Here is a 19,379-nt window from a genome sequence, read left to right on the forward strand (position 1 = left end):
ACCCGTTGGGCACAATACACATACATGTAAACTATTGGTCGATGAGTGGGGCGATCCCATTGGCCGTTACATACGGCTTATTCATTAGGCGAGGACATTTTGGCGCGAGCGAGAGATCAGGTGATCAGCGCTCGTAAGCCATTGGTCCACGAGCACCACCCACCTAATCTCTACGTTACATTATCAATAATAATTTCAGGTTCGTTGTCAAAATCATATAAAGAGTTATTACTTGGGAATTGATTATTATCGATTCATTCATTTTCAGAATCAGTAGAGCTGCGGAATTATTAATAATTAAAAATATATTTAATTTTTTTGAAAAAAAAAAAAACTCATGCGATCGCAATCATAATCACAATCTGTTAAGATCTATGCGGGATGCTTTGGATAATGTAATACATACAAGACGGTTTTTTTTTTTAAACCAGTGGGATCAGATCAATTTACAAACCTCATTTACGTTTCACTTACGATTCCAATTCTGGAAAAAATTTGCCTCTTATCAGATCGTTTTCATACTTTGACACATTACTCATTTTGGTCATCAATTTAAGTAAATGGATCCTCCGCCATTACGATAGAGATAAAATATCGTTTAAGACGCGTTTGAAGTTTGCAAATTTGAAATCTTGGTGACGTCTATGTAGTCTTTAGTTTTATACATAGATGGCGGTAGTAAGATAAAATTATTGGTATTTTTATTCAAAATAATAATTTTGATTATATGTATATTCAAATTTTTTATTATAATGTGGGTTTCGAGGGAACCAGGTTGTTCCTCCTCCACCAGTCATGACTGAATGACTGGAAGTCCTCCTATTTTTTGAGCTTCTGGTTTTACTTCGCCGTCGGTCCCGATTACCGTGGCGTTGTTCTTTATCGAATATGACATTGGCGCCCGCTTCTGTGAGTCAGGACCGAATGACTGAGTGACAGCTCCAATGTCTCTTTGGGGTCGCCTCATCACTCCCCACCTTTCGTCTTGGTGACACATGATCGCGGCTTTAAGTTGCCCGTGGAACCGCTACCATCCCATTTGCTCCAGTCAACCTATTTAATTTTTTTAATAGTGTTCTCCAATTGTCGTCCTTGGTCGGTTAGTTTTGTCGGCTTAATTTTGTTTTTACTTTCTTGTTTGTGTACCATGGTGCATTATTTTGCATAAAATGGTTTGCTATACCTGCAGTCATAATGTCTACTATTGAAGGTAAAAAAACATTTTGCAGAGCAATCAGGTACTGATCCTGATGCATAGTCCCTTTGACAAAAAAGGGGACCTGGGTCAACTGAGCTTATGGTCCATATGTTATGGATGCCCAAATCGTAATTTTTGTTATTTTTACGATACAATCGTCTTAGAATGCTTCTTTGGCCCTTCTGCGAACAAATTCTCTAATTTGTGGAGAAATTACAACGCCTGATTCATCCGACAAATGAATTCTCGCTGTTTTCATACTCTGATGGCAAGAACTTGTGCTTTTCATATTGGGATAATCCACTACTGTGCCTTGGATCTTCTCATCGGCCATCTTTTAACAATATTTTAAATCAACTGACAGACGCGATTTTAAAAATATGTCAAAGCTAGATGCATTATTTTATATGTATTACTTTTTTGTGTTTCCGAAGGTTTGAATTTTTATTAAACGACTTTAACCCTTTGTGGCCCAACCTCTTTTTGCTTTTTTTCTCTGGTAACGCTAAAATCGAAGTGGTGTCGAAATCGAACCACTGGGACACTAGGGAAAAATATTGAAATTGTGGTCATTCCACGGCACCACTGGGACACAAAGGGTTAAGCAAATGTCACATTCGTATGGTTTTTATCCAATGTGATTTGTTTTGTTTATCGTGAGGTCCTATTGTTGATCAAACGACTTTTAACAAGTTTCACATTTATTCGATTTTTCCATTTTGACAGTCCCTTTGACAAAAAAGGGGCGAATGTATGGAAAGACATTCCATCCTTCTTATGATATTGAAAAAATTATTGAGGACATGAAATTACATAATTTTTGCGCCACGCATTGCTGCTCACAACCTCGTCGACAGATTTCGTGCTTCCCCTCGGGCCTTCTCGTAAAATTGATATACGGACATCCGAATGCCGTAGCGTGTTGTGAGTTTCTCAATTAGTAGCTGGTAGTCGTCCTGCGTATCCTGTGGAAGCCGGCTGACGAAGTTCATGGCCGCGCCACTCATTGCTGCACACAACCTCGTCGACAGATTTCGTGCTTCCCCTCGGGCCTTCATGTAGAATTGATACACAAACTTCCGATTGCCGTAGCGTGTTGTGAGTTACTCAATTATTAGCTGGTAGTCGTCCTGCGTATCCTGTGGAAGCCGGCAGACGAAGTTCATGGCCGCGCCACTCATTGCTGCACACAACCTCGTCGACAGATTTCGTGCTCCCTCAAGTCGAGCTGTGAATCGGAATCTCGCCAGAAATTCCTCCGAGGAACCTGACCCATCGTATGTCGGGATTATTATTCTCGTCCAGGCCCCCGTTGCGTGGCATCTGATTGCTGCTTTCAGTGCTAGAAGCCATCGTTCCACTAGTCCATTTACCTGTGGGTGGTACGTCGTTGTCCTGTTGTGCTTCGTACCCAGCAGCTGGCTCAAGGCATTGAAAAGCTCACATTCGAACTGTCTCCTTTGATCAGTCGTAATCGTTTCTGGGCTTCCAAAACGGGCCAGCCCTACAACGAATGTTTTGCCTCTGTTTCCGCTTTTATGTCCGGGATTGGGATGGCTTCCGACCATCGTGTGTAGCGGTCCACACATGTCAAGATGTATGTGTGTCCATTGGATGGTGGTAATGGTCCCACTATGTCCACATGAGCATGAGCGAACCTTGATGTTGGCGTGGTGAAAATTCCTATCGGTGTCTGTGTATGACTCGTGGTTTTTGCTCTCTGGCAACTCGTACAGGTCCGTGTCTCGATCTTGACCTCGATCCATTTTACGATGTGTAGGTAAGAAGGAGACTTTGACGCCTGTCTCGCTCTCCTCCTTTTTTTCGTTCAGCACTTAATACCGGTTTCTGGGGAGCTGTTGATATAGTTCTAAGTTAGAACAAAAATCTCTGCACCGGTGTCGACAACCATTTGACAACCGATCAACGGAATTGATAATTTATTAATAATTAAAATATTTAATTTTTTTGTATTAAAAATTCATCCGATCGCAATCATAATCATAATCTGTTAAGATGTATGCGGGATGCTTTGGATGTTTGAGACCGAAAGCAGATTGAGTCTTAAATAAAAACTAAGGAATGATTGGTTGTTTTATGATATCCTCAGACAGCAACCTCCTGACGTCAATCCTCAGGAATTTTCTCCTCCGGTTCCCAAGTGTTCTATCTCTGGATACTGTTTACTTTATCTACACACAGTATGTAGTAACAACAATATTCTGAAACAACTGGTTTCATGACTTTTTCGTTGAAATTTCGAAAACTCCGATTTTCCGCACGAAGTCCACTCCTAGCAGGACTTCGTCATGGATATCGGCCACGGCGAAATTTCACTTGATTATGATTATGATTTGCTCATGCACTTGATCTTGACCTCGATCCATTTTACGATGTGTAGGTAAGAAGGAGACTTTGACGCCTGTCTCGCTCTCCTCCTTTTTTTCGTTCAGCACTTAATACCGGTTTCTGGGGAGTTGTTGATATAGTTCTAAGTTAGAACAAAAATCTCTGCACCGGTGTCGACAACCATTTGACACGGTATGTCACCAATCGTTGCCCGCCAATGTAAGCTCGCTGGGTGGTCCTCTCTCGCCTTTGAATGCCGCCAAATGCAATGCATGGCACATGGCATTCTGTCCATGGCACGAAGTAGCTCAGCTGTCGTCAGATCTCTTCGGTCGCCGACTATTTCTATTTCTTCGTTGCTCTGCTCATCTCCGATTCCACTTGACTGACACCAATGTTGCGTGGACGTGAGGTGGGGGCTTCCAGAATCGGAGAGAAAGACGCAGGAAGTTGTAGTAGCGGTTTATTGGTCTGCTCTCGTTGGCGCTCCAGGTCGGAATGCTTTCCAGACCGAGAGCGCCCCATATTTATACCCGTTGGGCACAATACACATACATGTAAACTATTGGTCGATGAGTGGGGCGATCCCATTGGCCGTTACATACGGCTTATTCATTAGGCGAGGACATTTTGGCGCGAGCGAGAGATCAGGTGATCAGCGCTCGTAAGCCATTGGTCCACGAGCACCACCCACTCAATCTCTACGTTACATTATCAATAATAATTTCAGGTTCGTTGTCAAAATCATATAAAGAGTTATTACTTGGGAATTGATTATTATCGATTCATTCATTTTCAGAATCAGTAGAGCTGCAGAATTATTAATAATTAAAAATATATTTAATTTTTTTGAAAAAAAAAAAAACTCATGCGATCGCAATCATAATCACAATCTGTTAAGATCTATGCGGGATGCTTTGGATAATGTAATACATACAAGACGGTTTTTTTTTTTAAACCAGTGTAATCAGATTATTTTTACAAACCTCATTTACGTTTACGATGAAAAAGTCACCGGTTTTTTTCCATGCTTATTTTTGTGAAAAAATTCCTACGGAATTTTATTTCTATGCAATATTAATTGCTGCTTTTATTAAAAATATTATTTTTCACTCATCTCAAACGAATGAAATTACCAAATTTAATGTACAATTTATTTTATTGTTCAATTATTTTTGTAAAATTTCAAAAGTTTCATAACAACTGACCAACATCTGATTTGTGTTTATCCACATTGTTATAACCTTTTGATTTGGAAATTATTTTTAAAGTTTATATAATAAATAGTTATTATTATTATAATTACTGACCTTTTGATCATTTTATATTTTACAAATTACTATTTAACATATGTACATATGTATGTGCTTAGTTGTAATAAAAAATGTTCTTCATGTAATTTTTATTTATTTATTTATTGATCTTTAAGTGGAATTGTATATGAAAAATAAACAAAATGTTAATAATTAATTGTGTTTCTTTATTGTTGATAATATTCCCACACACTTTGGTATTTTTATTGTAAATTATACATATATGTAGGTTCTGTTATATCCTCCTCCCATAATATATAAAATAATTTTTGTCTCTTTTTATAAGATCTTCACAAAGATTATTACACAAAGGCTGAAGAATATCCTCAATGAAAACCAACCGACAGAACAGGCAGGGTTTAGGGCAAATTTCAGGACAATGGACCATCTCCAAGTAATATAAAGTTTTTTTCGGACATATGTCGAGCACCAAGCGTCAAATACAACTGATACTAAAATTATTTAGGATTGTCTGTGGACAACCGTCACTTGACAACAATATAACACCTAAAGCCACTTCTATTAATATTACATTTCTCTGGCGCAACCCCATGAATATCTTGTCTTTCTTACATGCTGAAATTCAAACAGTCAAAATTCAATCGAAATGAGCATGCAGTGGCGTAATTTGCAACCATTTGTAGCAAACCCCTTTCCATGTTCAAATAGGCTATACAATACAAAATTATTTAGAACTAATTAACAGAACAAAATTATTTACAACTAGTAACACTAGTGGGGTTTTTGCCTCATGTGAATTTTTCACTAGTGGAAGTTTTTATCTTGCCAACAAGATATTTATTTATTTATTAAAATAGGCACACATACAGAATAAAATATAAAAAGAAAGTTGTATGGTGAGACAAAAAATAATAATAAACACAAATAAAAATATAATATTCCATTTACAGTGAGCACCACATGGTAATATAAAAAAGTAAAATTACAAAAACATCAAGATTTTAAAAAAAGAAACAGATAAAGTAAAAGAGAAAAAGATAGACAAAGAAGGTGAAGAAGCAAATCAACCACAGATTATTTTCTTCACCTTTGTCCTAAAAATACTAAAAGAGTCACTAAAGAGGTTGGTACAATCATCTAAGCCAGTGCTTCCCAAATTGGGGGTCGCGACCCCCTGGGGGGGGCAGTAGGATTTCTCGCGGGGGCCGTGAAAATATTCAGTAGACAGTACAAATATTCATTTATGAATATTTTTCCACATTACATATTTAGGGAATGTATATATATATATTTAAGGAAATATTTCCCAAACTTGAATGAGGATGAAAGGTACAATTGGATAATAACACAATTTGCCAAGTCCTTAAAATATGATCATATTACGTGGACAGCCCAAGAAGAGTTGATCGATATCAGCTGAAATAATTTGCTTGAAGTGGAATTAAATGAATAAAGTATTTCAAAATTTTGGTTAAGGCGACAGCAAGAATATCCTGCTATTGGAAAAGAAGCCCTGGTAACTCTTATTCCTTTCGCGACTACGTACCTATGCGAAACAACATTTTCGTCATTATATTAAAAAATAAGCAAAGGTCATGCCTTTCCACGGAAACTTTGGAAGATTCTGACATTGAACCCGATATCGATTTGTTATGTAAAAACATGCGACCTCAACTATCGCATTAAATTGTTTCATGTGTGCATAGTTTTTATTTAAAAAAAATGTTTTTAAGCAAGTTCCTATAATTTTGTGTTGAATATAAATATGTGTATTATAATTGTAATAATTACTGCCAAATAAACCTTTTAACTAGAAAAAAAATTTTTAGGGGCCGGGAATTAATTATTTCTGATTTAGGGGGTCGGGACATGAAAGTAATTGGGAAGCACTGATCTAAGCTATCGTAAATACGGCACATACGAACGATTGCACTATTGAAAGAAATGTTGCTTTGACAAATTGGTGGATAAAAAAGATTAGTGCATCTGGTGAATCGGGCATTAACGTTAAAGTTAGTCTCATTTAAAACATGTGTCAAGAGTACCATTAGCAATCTTGTATAATATTAAAAAATCAGAAACCCTTCTGCGCTGAGACAAACTTGCAATATGGAAAAAAGAAAGTCTGTCATTATAAGATGGTAACAGTTTTTAAGACCAGTCTTATAGGATAAATGACGCAAAAAACGCTTCTGGATTGTTTCTAAATGCTCAATATGAGTTTGGTAATAAGGAGACCAAATGATTGAGGCATACTTCACATTACTACGAACCAAACTAATAAATTTGTGAGCAAATGATCAAAAACAAAATAAGATTTTAAAAATTAAACTAAATAAAAGTTTTTTTCATATGTAGAAGATGACTTTTTCGAGCAAAAAAAGATTTGAAGCAAAAAAAATCACATAATTTATACAACTTTTTACGTATGAGATCTTTCATGTCTCAAAAGAAGAGATTTGTTAGCAAACGATTTGAAACAAATATTACATTTGTGTGGCTTTTCCCCCAGTGTGAGATTTCATATGTACAACAAGATGACTTTTTAGAGAATATGATTTTAAACAAATATCACATTTATGTGGTTTTTCGTTGGTATGGGATCTTTCATGTCTTAAAAGGTCATAGTTCCGAGCAAATGATTTGAAACAAATATTACATTTATGGGATTTTACCCCAGTGTGAGCTATCATGTGTGAAACAAGACCATTTTTTCGAGTAAACGATTTAAAGCAAATATTACATTTGTGCAGCTTTTCCCCAGTGTGAGATTTCAAATGGTCAAAGAGACTACTTTTTAGAGAATATGATTTTAAACAGATATCACATTTATATGGTTTTTCTCCAGTATGAGATCGTTCATGTCTCAAGAGTAAAGACTTTTGAGCAAACGATCTGAAACAAATGTCACATTTATGCGGCTTAACCCCAGTGTGATATTTCATGTGCGCGCCAAGATAGCGTTTTAGAGCAAACGATCTGAAACAAACAGCACATCTGTGCGAATTTTCCTCAGTGTGAGATTTCACATGTGCAACAAGATTGTTTTTTAGGGAAAACGATTTGAAACAAATATTACATTTGTGTGGCTTTTCCCCAGTGTGAGATTTCACGTGAACAACAAGATGACTTTTTAACGAATATGATTTAAAACAAATATCACATTTATATGGTTTGTCCCCAGTGTGAGATTTAATATGTGCAACGAGATTTCTTTTCCGAGTAAATGATTTAAAACAAATATTACATTCATGTGGATTTATCCTAGAGTGGGATTCTATGTCATTACACATATTTTGAATGTTAATCTGATGGTCCATTCCAGATTGTGCGGAATGTGGAATTTCAATATCGTCCACCATTTCTGTTATATAGTTGCCCAAAATAAACTTTTCTCTGTTTTTCTGTAAAATAAGACAAACGTCATACAATATTAAACGTTTGAGACACTTTAAAAGCACAGTTAGAGTTAACTTGGGCGCTAAATTTACATTTTCTATAAAACAGATATTTACCTCAGAATCATTAGTCATATTGTCAACGATTGAATCGCAAATGTTTGATGGAGAAATTACATCCATTTCATCTTTCCATGTCAAATCTTCAAGTAAAACTTCTTCCGTCTTAATTTGCACACGTTCAACTAACCTCAGCTTCGCCGTTTCGATACTTTGAATACAAACGTTTCGGAAAGTGTTAAATAATTCCAGATTTTTGACACACACCAAGCATATCGTATCTGGAAAATTGTCACCTTTCTCAACCTGCAAATGAGAATGATAACAACGAATGGTAACGAATTTTAATAGCAATGGATTAAAAATGCCCATAACGGACCGGCATCTGACAGCACTTCTGAATGCGCTGAACCAGTGGATGAGGGTCGTCATAGATGGAGACGGAAGAATCGAGTGGAGCAGAGCACAGACAAAGTCTGCACTCCATGGTGTCGTAAATACAAATGTCCAAGTGACAACTGACCCGAGACGTCAAGACCAACTTTTTTTTATGTTGACAATACTTCAACACCAGTAGCAAAATGAGTGACAATTGGACAAAAGCTAAATTTACTGATAAGTAGTATATAGAAAAAAATGTTCATTTTAATAAAGAAATCATCAAAGATATTTTAATTGTATACTTCATTGTGTATTGTTGTAGAAATATTTAGTACAGGGATGTCATTTCAGTTTTTTCCAGGAGGGAGGGCAATTGTTGACTAATTTGTGATTATTTTTTGTCAAAATGGTCATTATTATATTATTTATCTTCAACATAAATAACAAGTAGACAGTATAAAAATTTGACGTACATTCGCCAAAACTTACTGCAATGCCTGATGGATAAAATTGTCTATCCAGATCGTATTAAATTTGTAGTGTTACGTACACTCGGATTAGGCCGAGTAAGTGCGATCGGATTAGGCCAAGTAGCATCCCAGAGACTGTGTGACCGTTGTAATTGGTTTCGAGGATTATCTCCCCTGAATGCATTAGCGGGGGTAGCAGTAACTCGGTCGCAGTCCGGTAGAGTTCTCAGAATCCACAGCGATAGCGTGGGAAACTTCCGTGGCACATCCAGTACGTGACCATAACAATAGGTAAACAAATCGGACGTCGAAGATGCTCTGAGAGACCTGCCCCTTATAAGGCGGTATTTAGGCGATATCAAGACATTTTGGACGGAGAACTGGCAGTGCGTGTACATATCTCCTTAATCATCAATAAATGCTGTGACACGACTTTGGCCTTTTACTTGGATCCGCCACTCACCCCTACGCAACAGTAGTGATACCAGCCAAAGAGTAATATTGGTCATTCGTCAAAATAAAACTTGCCATTTCACATTAATACTCACCGTTTATGTTTAGAGACTGACCATTTATTATTTATACTGACCTTTTTTATTATTATATTAACAAAAATAGACTAAAATTCTAAGTGCTTAGATGTTTTTAATATGTAATATTTGAAAAAAAGACGTATATCAATTTACGGTTCGGTGATTACTGGTCACAAAGTCACTAAAATCTCTATAACGGAACATCTGGCAGCCGAAAAGTCCATCATACTAACGAGAACTTGAATGCCAAAGATTGTGTATTCGCAATTTTCATGGCAAAAATTGTCTTTATGACCACGGCAAAGTGACGAATAGTCCAATTACCCAATTTACGAATTACGATTTATGTCGTATTATGAGAACGTTGGCTGCAGTGACTAGCATCAATTTGACAGCTGCTTTGGAGTACATATTACACTTATTTGACGTTAAATGTCAGAGCGATTTTTGAACCGTGGCCAGTGCGACGATTCAGATTTTACACACCTTAAGAACTTAACGCAAAAGTCTTAAAATGATTTACGTATTTCCTAAAATTTTTGTCTGTTTTCTGTTTTTGAACAAACAAACAAAACTTATTAAATTGTATTCACAATTATTGGGGTCCAGATTTCAGGTCCATTTACGAACGAGATGGTCACGCCATATTTATTGAACACTAGTTGTTTTACCCGGCTTCGCTCACTATTTGTAATATAAACGGCGTAAACATGGCGAATCTAATTTATTTATTTATACAGGTAAAAACCCATTTAAGAAAATAACATAATAAAAACATATTATACATATAATGGGGGATGAACGAATGAGACGACTGGCATGTTAATGCACGTGTTTTATTTATGACAGCTGAAGGCAGAGTGAGGTGGCCAGCTCCGAACATAATCGAGTTGGTCCCCACTCGCAGGAAGGTGACCAAACTCGACCATGTCGTATAGCGAGCCGCCACATCATAATGAAATCTTATAATATAAAAATAACAATGAAAGAAAAAAGAATAAAAACATTTAATGAAATCTTATAATATAAAATTAATAATGAAAGAAATAAAGAAAATCAGAAAATATGGTAAAAATTCAGGAAACACAATATTTTGAATGGATTCTATAAACCAGGGTTTCCCAAACTTTTTCTGCAATGGAAATTTTAACGGAACACTAACTTTTTAGGTTGAGTAATTTCTACTAGTAAAAATAATTTTTTGTTTTATTAAAACACATTATTTATTTAGTAATTACTTTAAGATATAAAACTATAATATAATATAAACATAAAAATGTGAATAAATAAATATCTGGTGTGGCGTCGAGCCTGTTCCTTCACTTTGACTTCGTTCCATAATAAAAAAATCCCGCTTCGCATAAATTCGTTGTAGAAAACGGAAGTGAAACAATAATAGCTTGTTTTGAAAAATTGGGGTACTCTTCTGACAAACTCACCCAGAAATCATTTAAAGGCTGATCTTTGTATTTTTTATGTTTCAAATCGAAGTCACTAATTATATCAATTACATTTTCATAGTCACTTGCGCTTAAGCCTACTGGTTTAGCTGTCACGGAAAATGGATTCCGAACCCAGAAATCGTCCTCTGGAAAATATTGCAAACGAGTTGTTTTCAAGGTACATATGTAACATAGTGATCTAAAAATACTTTGGAAACTTCTTCATCTACTTTAAAATTTAACTTAAACATCAGTGGAGATTGATCATCACTCGCCTTTCAATATGAATAACTTTAAATGTGTTGCAGTGTATAAAACCTTTCCAAATTGTCACGGAGCACTGGTGTTCCTCGGAACATAGTTTGCGAAACGTTTCTACACAAGGAATGTACATATACATACATTCAAATAATTTTTATTTTTTAAATTGTTTTAAATTACGCCAACTGGCACGCATGTAAAATAAACAAAAAGTAATGTGAATATGAGTCGTGTAGTATTAATACCGTCTATAATGGTTTTTGAACAAATTTTCAAAACTCAATACAAATCATCCGTATTTCCCAGGTATGAAGACGGAGATGAGTTGTGTTATGAAGAGGGAGTAGACATATTGGGGAGTTTGCATTGGATCTGCTGAAATGGAAGAAGTAGGTGTGGAATTATGACCATTGATTGGTTAATGTATGGGACTTATTTAAAGTGCCCATTTGAGCCTCAAACAAAACTTCACCAATTAGTTTTTCTGCCATGATTCGTTGCATTTTGGTTCCCGTTTGGTTTCATTTAACTTCCCGTAATACATTGCCAACATGTTTGGCGTAAAAATCGTGGCGATCTTCTTTACACTTAAAATGTTCTTTAACTGTCTTCAGTACATCAGTGACCAGTGCTGTATTAGAATAAGGTCGTTTAGGTGGTCTTGTTCTTGTGTGGGGCATAGATGTCGATGCTGGAGAGTTTACAGTAAGGTCCCCTCCTGCAATATTTTTGTTTATATTTGTTCTCTTCAGTTTCAGTAAACGACAGAAGAATGGAGAAGCATAGCAAAGGATTTTGAAGAAAATTGGAATTTCCCGCACTGTCTCGGCAGCTTGGATGGATAACATGTTAACCGTTTGCCTGCGGCCGTCTTCTATGGATGCTTTGGGCGACAAGTCTGTAGCGCGGCTGTCTTCCATAGAATTTCTGAACTTTGCACGGGATTTTGAGGCTTATATGCGCCTATTTCAACCGTTTTAAGGTTCAAAATTGGTTGAATATATTACTGAGAGTTGAATGCCATCTATTCAATTTGCTTAAAATGAATATACACCAGTCAAAATTAGTTTTTTGTGGAACCATACTGAAACCTCGTTTATGTGACGTCACGTCTTCATACAATTGAGACGATACCTCTCAATTTTATGAACAATGATTATTTGACAATTAAGCCAAAACTACGAGATATATTATGTATTTTATTGTTTAAAATAATACTTTATGTGTTAATTAACATATCTGGTTACTTGAGTAAATATTAAAATCTGTATTTAAGGTCGAAAACTCGATTGCCAAATTCGCGAAAAAGGTGCCGCCGCGTACAGGGCTTGTTCGCTATTATATTGCCGCGGGCAAAGGGTTAATATTATTCTCCCGAGTGGAAGTGGTTCGCAATTTTATAACTACAAAGGTCGCCACAGTCTAGTGTAAATGGCATTAGTGGATGCAAATTGTACATTTATCATGTGTAATTTCAGAACTAATGGAAGATTTTCGGACGGAGGAGTTCTACAACACACTTATTTTTGTTGAAAGACTTCAGAACAACTCCTTGAACATCCCGGATAAAGAGACAGTAAACCATACTTCTACCCAGGCGAATGAACAGAATTTGGTACGATGTCAGGTGACCTGTACGCTCTTCGACCTCAAGGTGAATCTTCCTACACACGTTACGGTCTGCGTCAACATCACGGTAGACCTCTCAGGTATTCCGGAGCGTATGTAGCCCCCTCTATAGTTAACTTGGGCGCTAAATTAATATTTTCTATAAAACGAATATTTACCTCATCTTTCCATTTAAAATCTTCAAGTAAAACTTCTTCCGTCTTAATTTGCACACGTTCAACTAACCTCAGCTTCGCCGTTTCGTTACTTTGAATACAAACGTTTCGGAAAGTGTTAATTAATTCTAGATTTTTGACACACCTCAAGCATATCGTATCTGGCAAATTGTCACCTTTCTCAACCTGCAAATGAGGATGATAACAACGAATGGTAACGAATTTTAATAGCAATGGATTAAAAATGCCCATAACGGACCGGCATCTGACAGCACTTCTGAATGCGCTGAACCAGTGGATGAGGGTCGTCATAGATGGAGACGGAAGAATCGAGTGGAGCAGAGCACAGACAAAGTCTGCACTCCATGCTGTTGTAAATACAAATGTCCAAGTGACAACTGACCCGAGACGTCAAGACAAACTTTTTTTTATGTTGACAATACCTCAACACCAGTAGCAAAATGAGTGACAATTGGGCAAAGCTAAATTTACTGATAAGTAGATATATAGAATAAAAAAATTTAATAAAGAAATCATCAAAGTTATTTTAATTGTATACTTCATTGTTTTTTGTTGTAGAAATACCTAGTACAGGGATGTCATTTCAGCTTTTTCCAGGGGGGAGGGGCAGAATTTGACTAATTTGTGATTATTTTTTAGTAAAATGGTCATTATTATATTATCTATCTTCAACATAAATAACAAGTGGAATAACTGCAATGCCTGTTGGATGAAATTGTCTATCCAGATCGTATTAACCTTGTAGTGATACCAGCCAAAAAGTAATATTGGCCATTCTTCAAAATAAAACTTACCATTTAACATTAATACTCACCGTTTATGTTTGGAGACTGACCATTTATTATTGGTTGTGGCTATTTGCAGGTACTATATCTGTGAATTATTGGCTATTTGCAGGTACCATATCTGCGAATTATTGGCTATTTGCATGTACTATATCTGCGAAAGGCGCAAAGCCTTCCCCATAAGACTGCGCCCCATAAGGCTGCGCCCGATAAGGCTGCGCCCCATAAAGCTGCGCCCCCTTTTGGGCCCCATGGGGCTGTGCCCCCTTCGGGGCCCCATAAGGCTGCGGGCCCTTCGGGGCCCCACGGGGGGTGAATCCATTGAATCGAAAAAAAACAAATCGGCGCCTATGGATCGAAAAAAATCGAATCACGTGTTCGATGACGTCACCGATATACGGACGACGACGAAGGATACTTACATACATACATACATACATACAAAGTCTCTTTCCAAATTATATATTAGAAGATAAGAAGATATATAAAAACGGACTGTCGCTAAATATATATATTTGTATATTTTTATGTTTGTATATATGTGACGGACGATCAACCGTCAACCGGTATGGGGAACAAATTTTTTTTTTTTCATATTTTTCTATTTTGAGTTGGTTTTTAAGCTCTTTTTCCTATTATGCTTTAGATTAACACTAGAATAATATAATACTGTGATTACTAACCAAATTAAATTAAAATTGTAAAATAGAAAATGATCAGTAGCTATTAAAATAGATATAAGATGTATTGTGAACATAATTTCGTAATAATAAAAAGCATTTAAAAATCAAAAAATATCTTTCATTTTTTCAGTTTTTTCATTTTTTTCATTTTTTTCATTTTTTCAGTTTTTCAGTTTCCCAGTTTTTTCAGGTCCCGGGGTGCCGAAGGCATTGGGGGCGCTGGGGGCGCCGGAGGCGTCGGCGGCGCTGGAGTATTCCAAATTCGCAAGATATACTGCTCCATCGACGGTTAATTCAAGGCTGAAATTGTCATTGTATAATAATTAGAATAGAAACGGTGAGTACTAAGAAAAGTGATTGAGATGACTCACATGTGTCCCTTCAAAAGTATAAATATTGTTCCTTGTTCTGAGATCTGTATTCCCTTTTACCTATTTGAATTCAATATACAATTAATTTAGTACAATTCATGTGTAAAATATTGATACTTATATTATTTGCATACTATGGTGCATATTCCTTCGTCGTACGACATCCTATGATAGATCCTTAAACGTTGAAACCAGAATGAATTATTGAATATCTGTTTTTATTATAATCAGGAAAACAAAAGCCGGTTTTTAATTATTTTTTTAATTTTAATTGAAATTGTTCTATTTATATCTACAATATACGAGTAGGATTCGATCCGTGAAAGAACTTGTGGCAATGATAGCTAATGACTCGTTCAGTGCTGATAAGTCACGTTAAGTTAACGAAATTGGTGACGACGTTTAACAAAGTACAAACTTTAACCATCAAAGTTGCCAGTCCCGCGTTCCGAAATGCAGTCTGTAAATCCTGGTTTACAAAGAATTTTTTAAAATCTAACTAATGGGTACATGGATACAAAATACGTAGCTGCAAACATCGTATGCATCGTTTCCGCAATCCTAGGATTCCCCCACAAGTACATACATGGATATGTGAGAAATGGATAATTGAATTATTAGTCACAAAGACAATTTTTGCCATTAAAATCGCGAATACACAATATACGGCACTCAAGTTCTCGTTAGTATGATAGTTATAGTTAGTATGATAGACTTTTCGGCTGCCAGATGTTCCGTCATAGAGATTTTAGTGACTTTGTGACCAGTAATCACCGAGACGAGAAATGATAGATACAGAGCCAAAAAGCTAAGAATAACATTTTAAACTTTTCAATTCTCCCACTTAAATACAAAAACAGAAAGAATTTTTACTTTAAAAACGATGGCAAGACGGAATTTTAAGGTGTCATATAAAGAGTTGGGTGAAATTTTAAAGAAAAATAAGATTCAAATTAATTTTAAGCCATGCTTGTGCGATGACGAGTAATTTCATCGGGCGTTATCTCTATAAATATAATACATTAATAATGAAATAATACTCGCTGAATTAATAAAATCACATACTATAAAAGTTATAATCGCCCAGGCTGGAAATTGAATCTTTGGCTGTCGAATACATTACATATGCTGTCGGTTTTTCCCCGAACATGTATTTACATATATGTACACTCATTCAAATGGTTCGGTGATTATTATTGGTCACAAAGTTATTAAAATCTCTATAACGGAACATCTTTCAGCCGAAAAGTCCATCGTACTAACGATGACTATCATACTAACCCGTGTAAGTATATACGCGAGAAGGGGCTTTCAACACAGTCAATATTACTAACAGTATCCAGTTATATTATAGTCCAGTAGTTTTTAACCGGTGCAACGCAAAAAAAATGATAAAAACAGAAAATCCGCGAAATAGTAAAAATAGGATTCGTTCGTTTCATAAATTAAAACAAAATAGTGAATCAATATCTATGCTGCAAATAACTAGCGAGCGTACGACAGGACAAGATGTTTATAATAAAATTATGTTTCTTCATATTTAGAACAATTTAAAATATCATAGGAGTTACATATGTATGTGTACGGATGGTGCTCCGTCAATGGTTAGGGTTATTTAAAGTATTTGTTACCCTTGGTCTCTTGCAAAGACAATAAGCCCTAATATTATATCTTCGCACAGTTTTTTTTTATTAAATAGAGAATCATCTAGTTAAAAAAAAACCAGCATCACTGAAACTTATACTAGATAAATTTCATCAAATCGAGACCGTTAAAAACACACATTTTTTAAAAAACTTTGCATTGTTATGGAAGCTACATAAGTACAAATGTTTGCCTTTTCACATTCGAGTCAGGTGGTAGGGGTAAAGTTGTATGCCTTCATAAAACTTTGAATGAATTGTTTATCTTTTTCCGAAATTAAGGTATGAATGCTTTTGTAAAATATCTCCAGAATAATGATTAGTGTGCTAAAAATGCATATTTATTAGGTATTTTTAATTTCTTTAATAACGTTAGCACAAGCGTTCAAAAGTCCTGTTCTTTTTATTAATAAATAAAAACTATGAAAAAATACGCGTTTTCTTGAATACACATACTATTACGTACAAATTGGTAGATGTCCCGTTTTGAGGACAAAAATAAATCGTCACATTAATCATATCTGCATACATAGATAACGTTTATACAGGCGGACCTCAACTTTCGCACAATTCGCTATTTCGCACATTTTTAAAAAATCGTTTTTTTTTGGTGATAATGCAAAAATTTTTGTTTGCGTGCAATTGTTTCCCTCTCCTCCATTCCCTGTTGCACTATGAAATGCGTATGAACGAGCCCGTACTGTGAAAAGTGTTACATCCTGCACGGCATAATGATGGATGAAATGGAGAAATCTTTGTCTTATTGCATAAGTGACCAAAATCAAAAAACATCCCTCTGAGTACTTCAATAATTCAAGCTAGAGCTCTTAGTTTGCATAAGGATTGGAAGGCTAGACTAAAAGAAGATTCTAACACGGTGTTTCATGCAAGTCACGGCTGGTTTTCAATTTTTAAAACAAGATTTTCTTTACACAATATTAAATTCACTGGAGAATCAGCTGATGCGGATGAAGATGCTGCAAAAGACTTTATTTCCTCATTGTCCAAAATTATTGAAGATGGTGAATATTCCTCTAGTCAAATATTCAATGTAGATGAGACTGATTTATTTTGGAAGAAGATGCCTAATCGTACATTCTTATCAAAGGAAGAATCAGTTGCCCCTGGTCATAAACCTTCTAAAAACCGATTGCTTCTTGGTGGAAATTTAGCTGGTGATTTAAAATTGATTCCAATGTTAATTTATCAAGCAGAAAATCCTAGATCATTGAAAGGGAAAGATAAAAATTGCTTCCAGTTATTTGGAAATCAAATAAAAAAGCCTGGGTTACTGCTTTAATATTTAAAGATTGGTTCACTTCACATTTCGTACCAGCAGTAAAGCAATATTGTGAAGTTAATAATTTACCATTTAAAATATTATTAATCTTAGATAATGCTACAGGACTCTCATACAACCCATGGACCAAACAGTGATAGCTACGTTTAAACGATATTATATGAGGTCGATAATGAATCAGGCCATCAAGACAACTGACATGGAAGGTGGGCCCACATTAAAAGATTTCTGGAGGAATTATAACATATGGAACGCAACAAACAATATTGGAGACGCGTGGGCTGAAATAAAAGAGTCAACAATGAAAGGTTCATGGAGAAAACTATGCCCACAAATGATGGGTGATATAAATTTTGATGAAACTCCAGAAACTATCACACTTGAAATAGTTCACTTAATGAACGAACTTAGCCTAGATGTTAACATTGAAGATATTAATGAGATGATTGAATCTCATTCTGAACCCATGACCAATGAATTTCTAATGGACCGACAAGAGAACGAGAATGATATACATATTGAAAGTGAGGAAGAAGAACCAGAAGAAATCATTAATACCTTAACTATAAAAAATATGAACGAAGCTTTTACGCATCTCGAAAAGTTTTTGAACATTATGGAAGACTGTGATCCCAATGGAGAACAAATATCTCAAGAACGTAGGGCTATTCATAAGAGTACTGTCTGTTACAGAACACTCTATGAAGAAAAAAAAATTGTCATATTCAACTAACTCTTGACAAGTTCATTACGAGATTATAATTTGCCGTGCCTGAATGCGATATTTTCCCACCTAAGTGAGTGTAGATTATCGGATGTTATTTTAACATATGTATCTGGCAGCCTGCGCTCACCATTATTCTCTTAATTTGAATGTGATGTATGTGTGGAATCTTAATCTACTCTCTTCCATTTGGGCCTCGCTGTGATTTTTTTTTTACTATTTTTCTTTTGCAGAATGTAAAACTAAGAATAGGATTTGAGTATTTTATTTACGTGTTATTTTTCTTTTGTTTTTATTTTTTATTTTATCGTGTTTTTCTGCTTTTGCTTTTTTGCTTTTTATTTTGTGTATTTACTTTACTTTTTAATGTATATAAATAATTTTTATTTAATACATACATTTTTCGCTTTTTTTTTTACATCCCTCTACTTTCGAACATTTAACTTTCGCACACATTTTCAGGAACCAATTATGTGCGAAAGTTGAGGTCCGCCTGTACATACAAACTGCTTCTTTTGGAAATACAATATAAACATTGAAATTGTTCATAATTTATACCATCTCCTACTCGTCCCCTACGAGCAGACATCGTTTATGGCCCGTGCGAATTCCTCCCTATCATGGGCAAGCCGAAACAATTTTTCGAGTCCGAGTCCCATCCATGACCTGAATTTGGGTCTCTTGTTATGTGGTAGGATCTTA

At 35.6% G+C, this 19,379-nt stretch overlaps 2 protein-coding genes across 5 annotated transcripts; one reads left to right on the forward strand and one right to left on the reverse strand.

Annotated features, from left to right (window-relative positions):
- Positions 1 to 4,972: 4,972 nt before the first annotated feature.
- Positions 4,973 to 8,863, reverse strand: LOC143922629 (uncharacterized). The gene is made up of 3 exons (XM_077445958.1): positions 8,659 to 8,863; positions 8,337 to 8,585; positions 4,973 to 8,225 (listed from the first exon to the last, which is right to left on the reverse strand). The coding sequence occupies exons 1-3, from the start codon at positions 8,764 to 8,766 to the stop codon at positions 7,308 to 7,310; spliced, it is 1,275 nt and encodes a 424-aa protein (XP_077302084.1). The 5' UTR covers positions 8,767 to 8,863; the 3' UTR covers positions 4,973 to 7,307.
- Positions 8,864 to 10,035: 1,172 nt separating this feature from the next.
- LOC143922236 (uncharacterized) lies at positions 10,036 to 14,738 on the forward strand. Of its 4 annotated transcripts, none has more exons than XM_077445456.1 (5): positions 10,036 to 10,403; positions 11,185 to 11,283; positions 12,119 to 12,348; positions 12,845 to 13,075; positions 14,069 to 14,738. In XM_077445456.1, exons 4-5 carry the CDS (start codon positions 12,850 to 12,852, stop codon positions 14,137 to 14,139), a joined length of 297 nt encoding a protein of 98 aa, XP_077301582.1. In that variant the 5' UTR covers positions 10,036 to 10,403; positions 11,185 to 11,283; positions 12,119 to 12,348; positions 12,845 to 12,849; the 3' UTR covers positions 14,140 to 14,738. The 4 variants fall into 4 exon arrangements, with proteins under 4 accessions (XP_077301582.1, XP_077301581.1, XP_077301579.1 ...); XM_077445453.1 differs by lacking the exon at positions 11,185 to 11,283 and adding an exon at positions 12,643 to 12,777 and having other exon boundaries at positions 10,066 to 10,403; positions 12,119 to 12,560; positions 12,845 to 13,020; XM_077445455.1 differs by lacking the exon at positions 11,185 to 11,283 and having other exon boundaries at positions 10,043 to 10,403.
- Positions 14,739 to 19,379: the final 4,641 nt, after the last annotated feature.

This window comes from Arctopsyche grandis, chromosome 2 (genome assembly GCF_051622035.1).
Source record: "Arctopsyche grandis isolate Sample6627 chromosome 2, ASM5162203v2, whole genome shotgun sequence".
Lineage (NCBI taxonomy): Eukaryota > Metazoa > Arthropoda > Insecta > Trichoptera > Hydropsychidae > Arctopsyche > Arctopsyche grandis.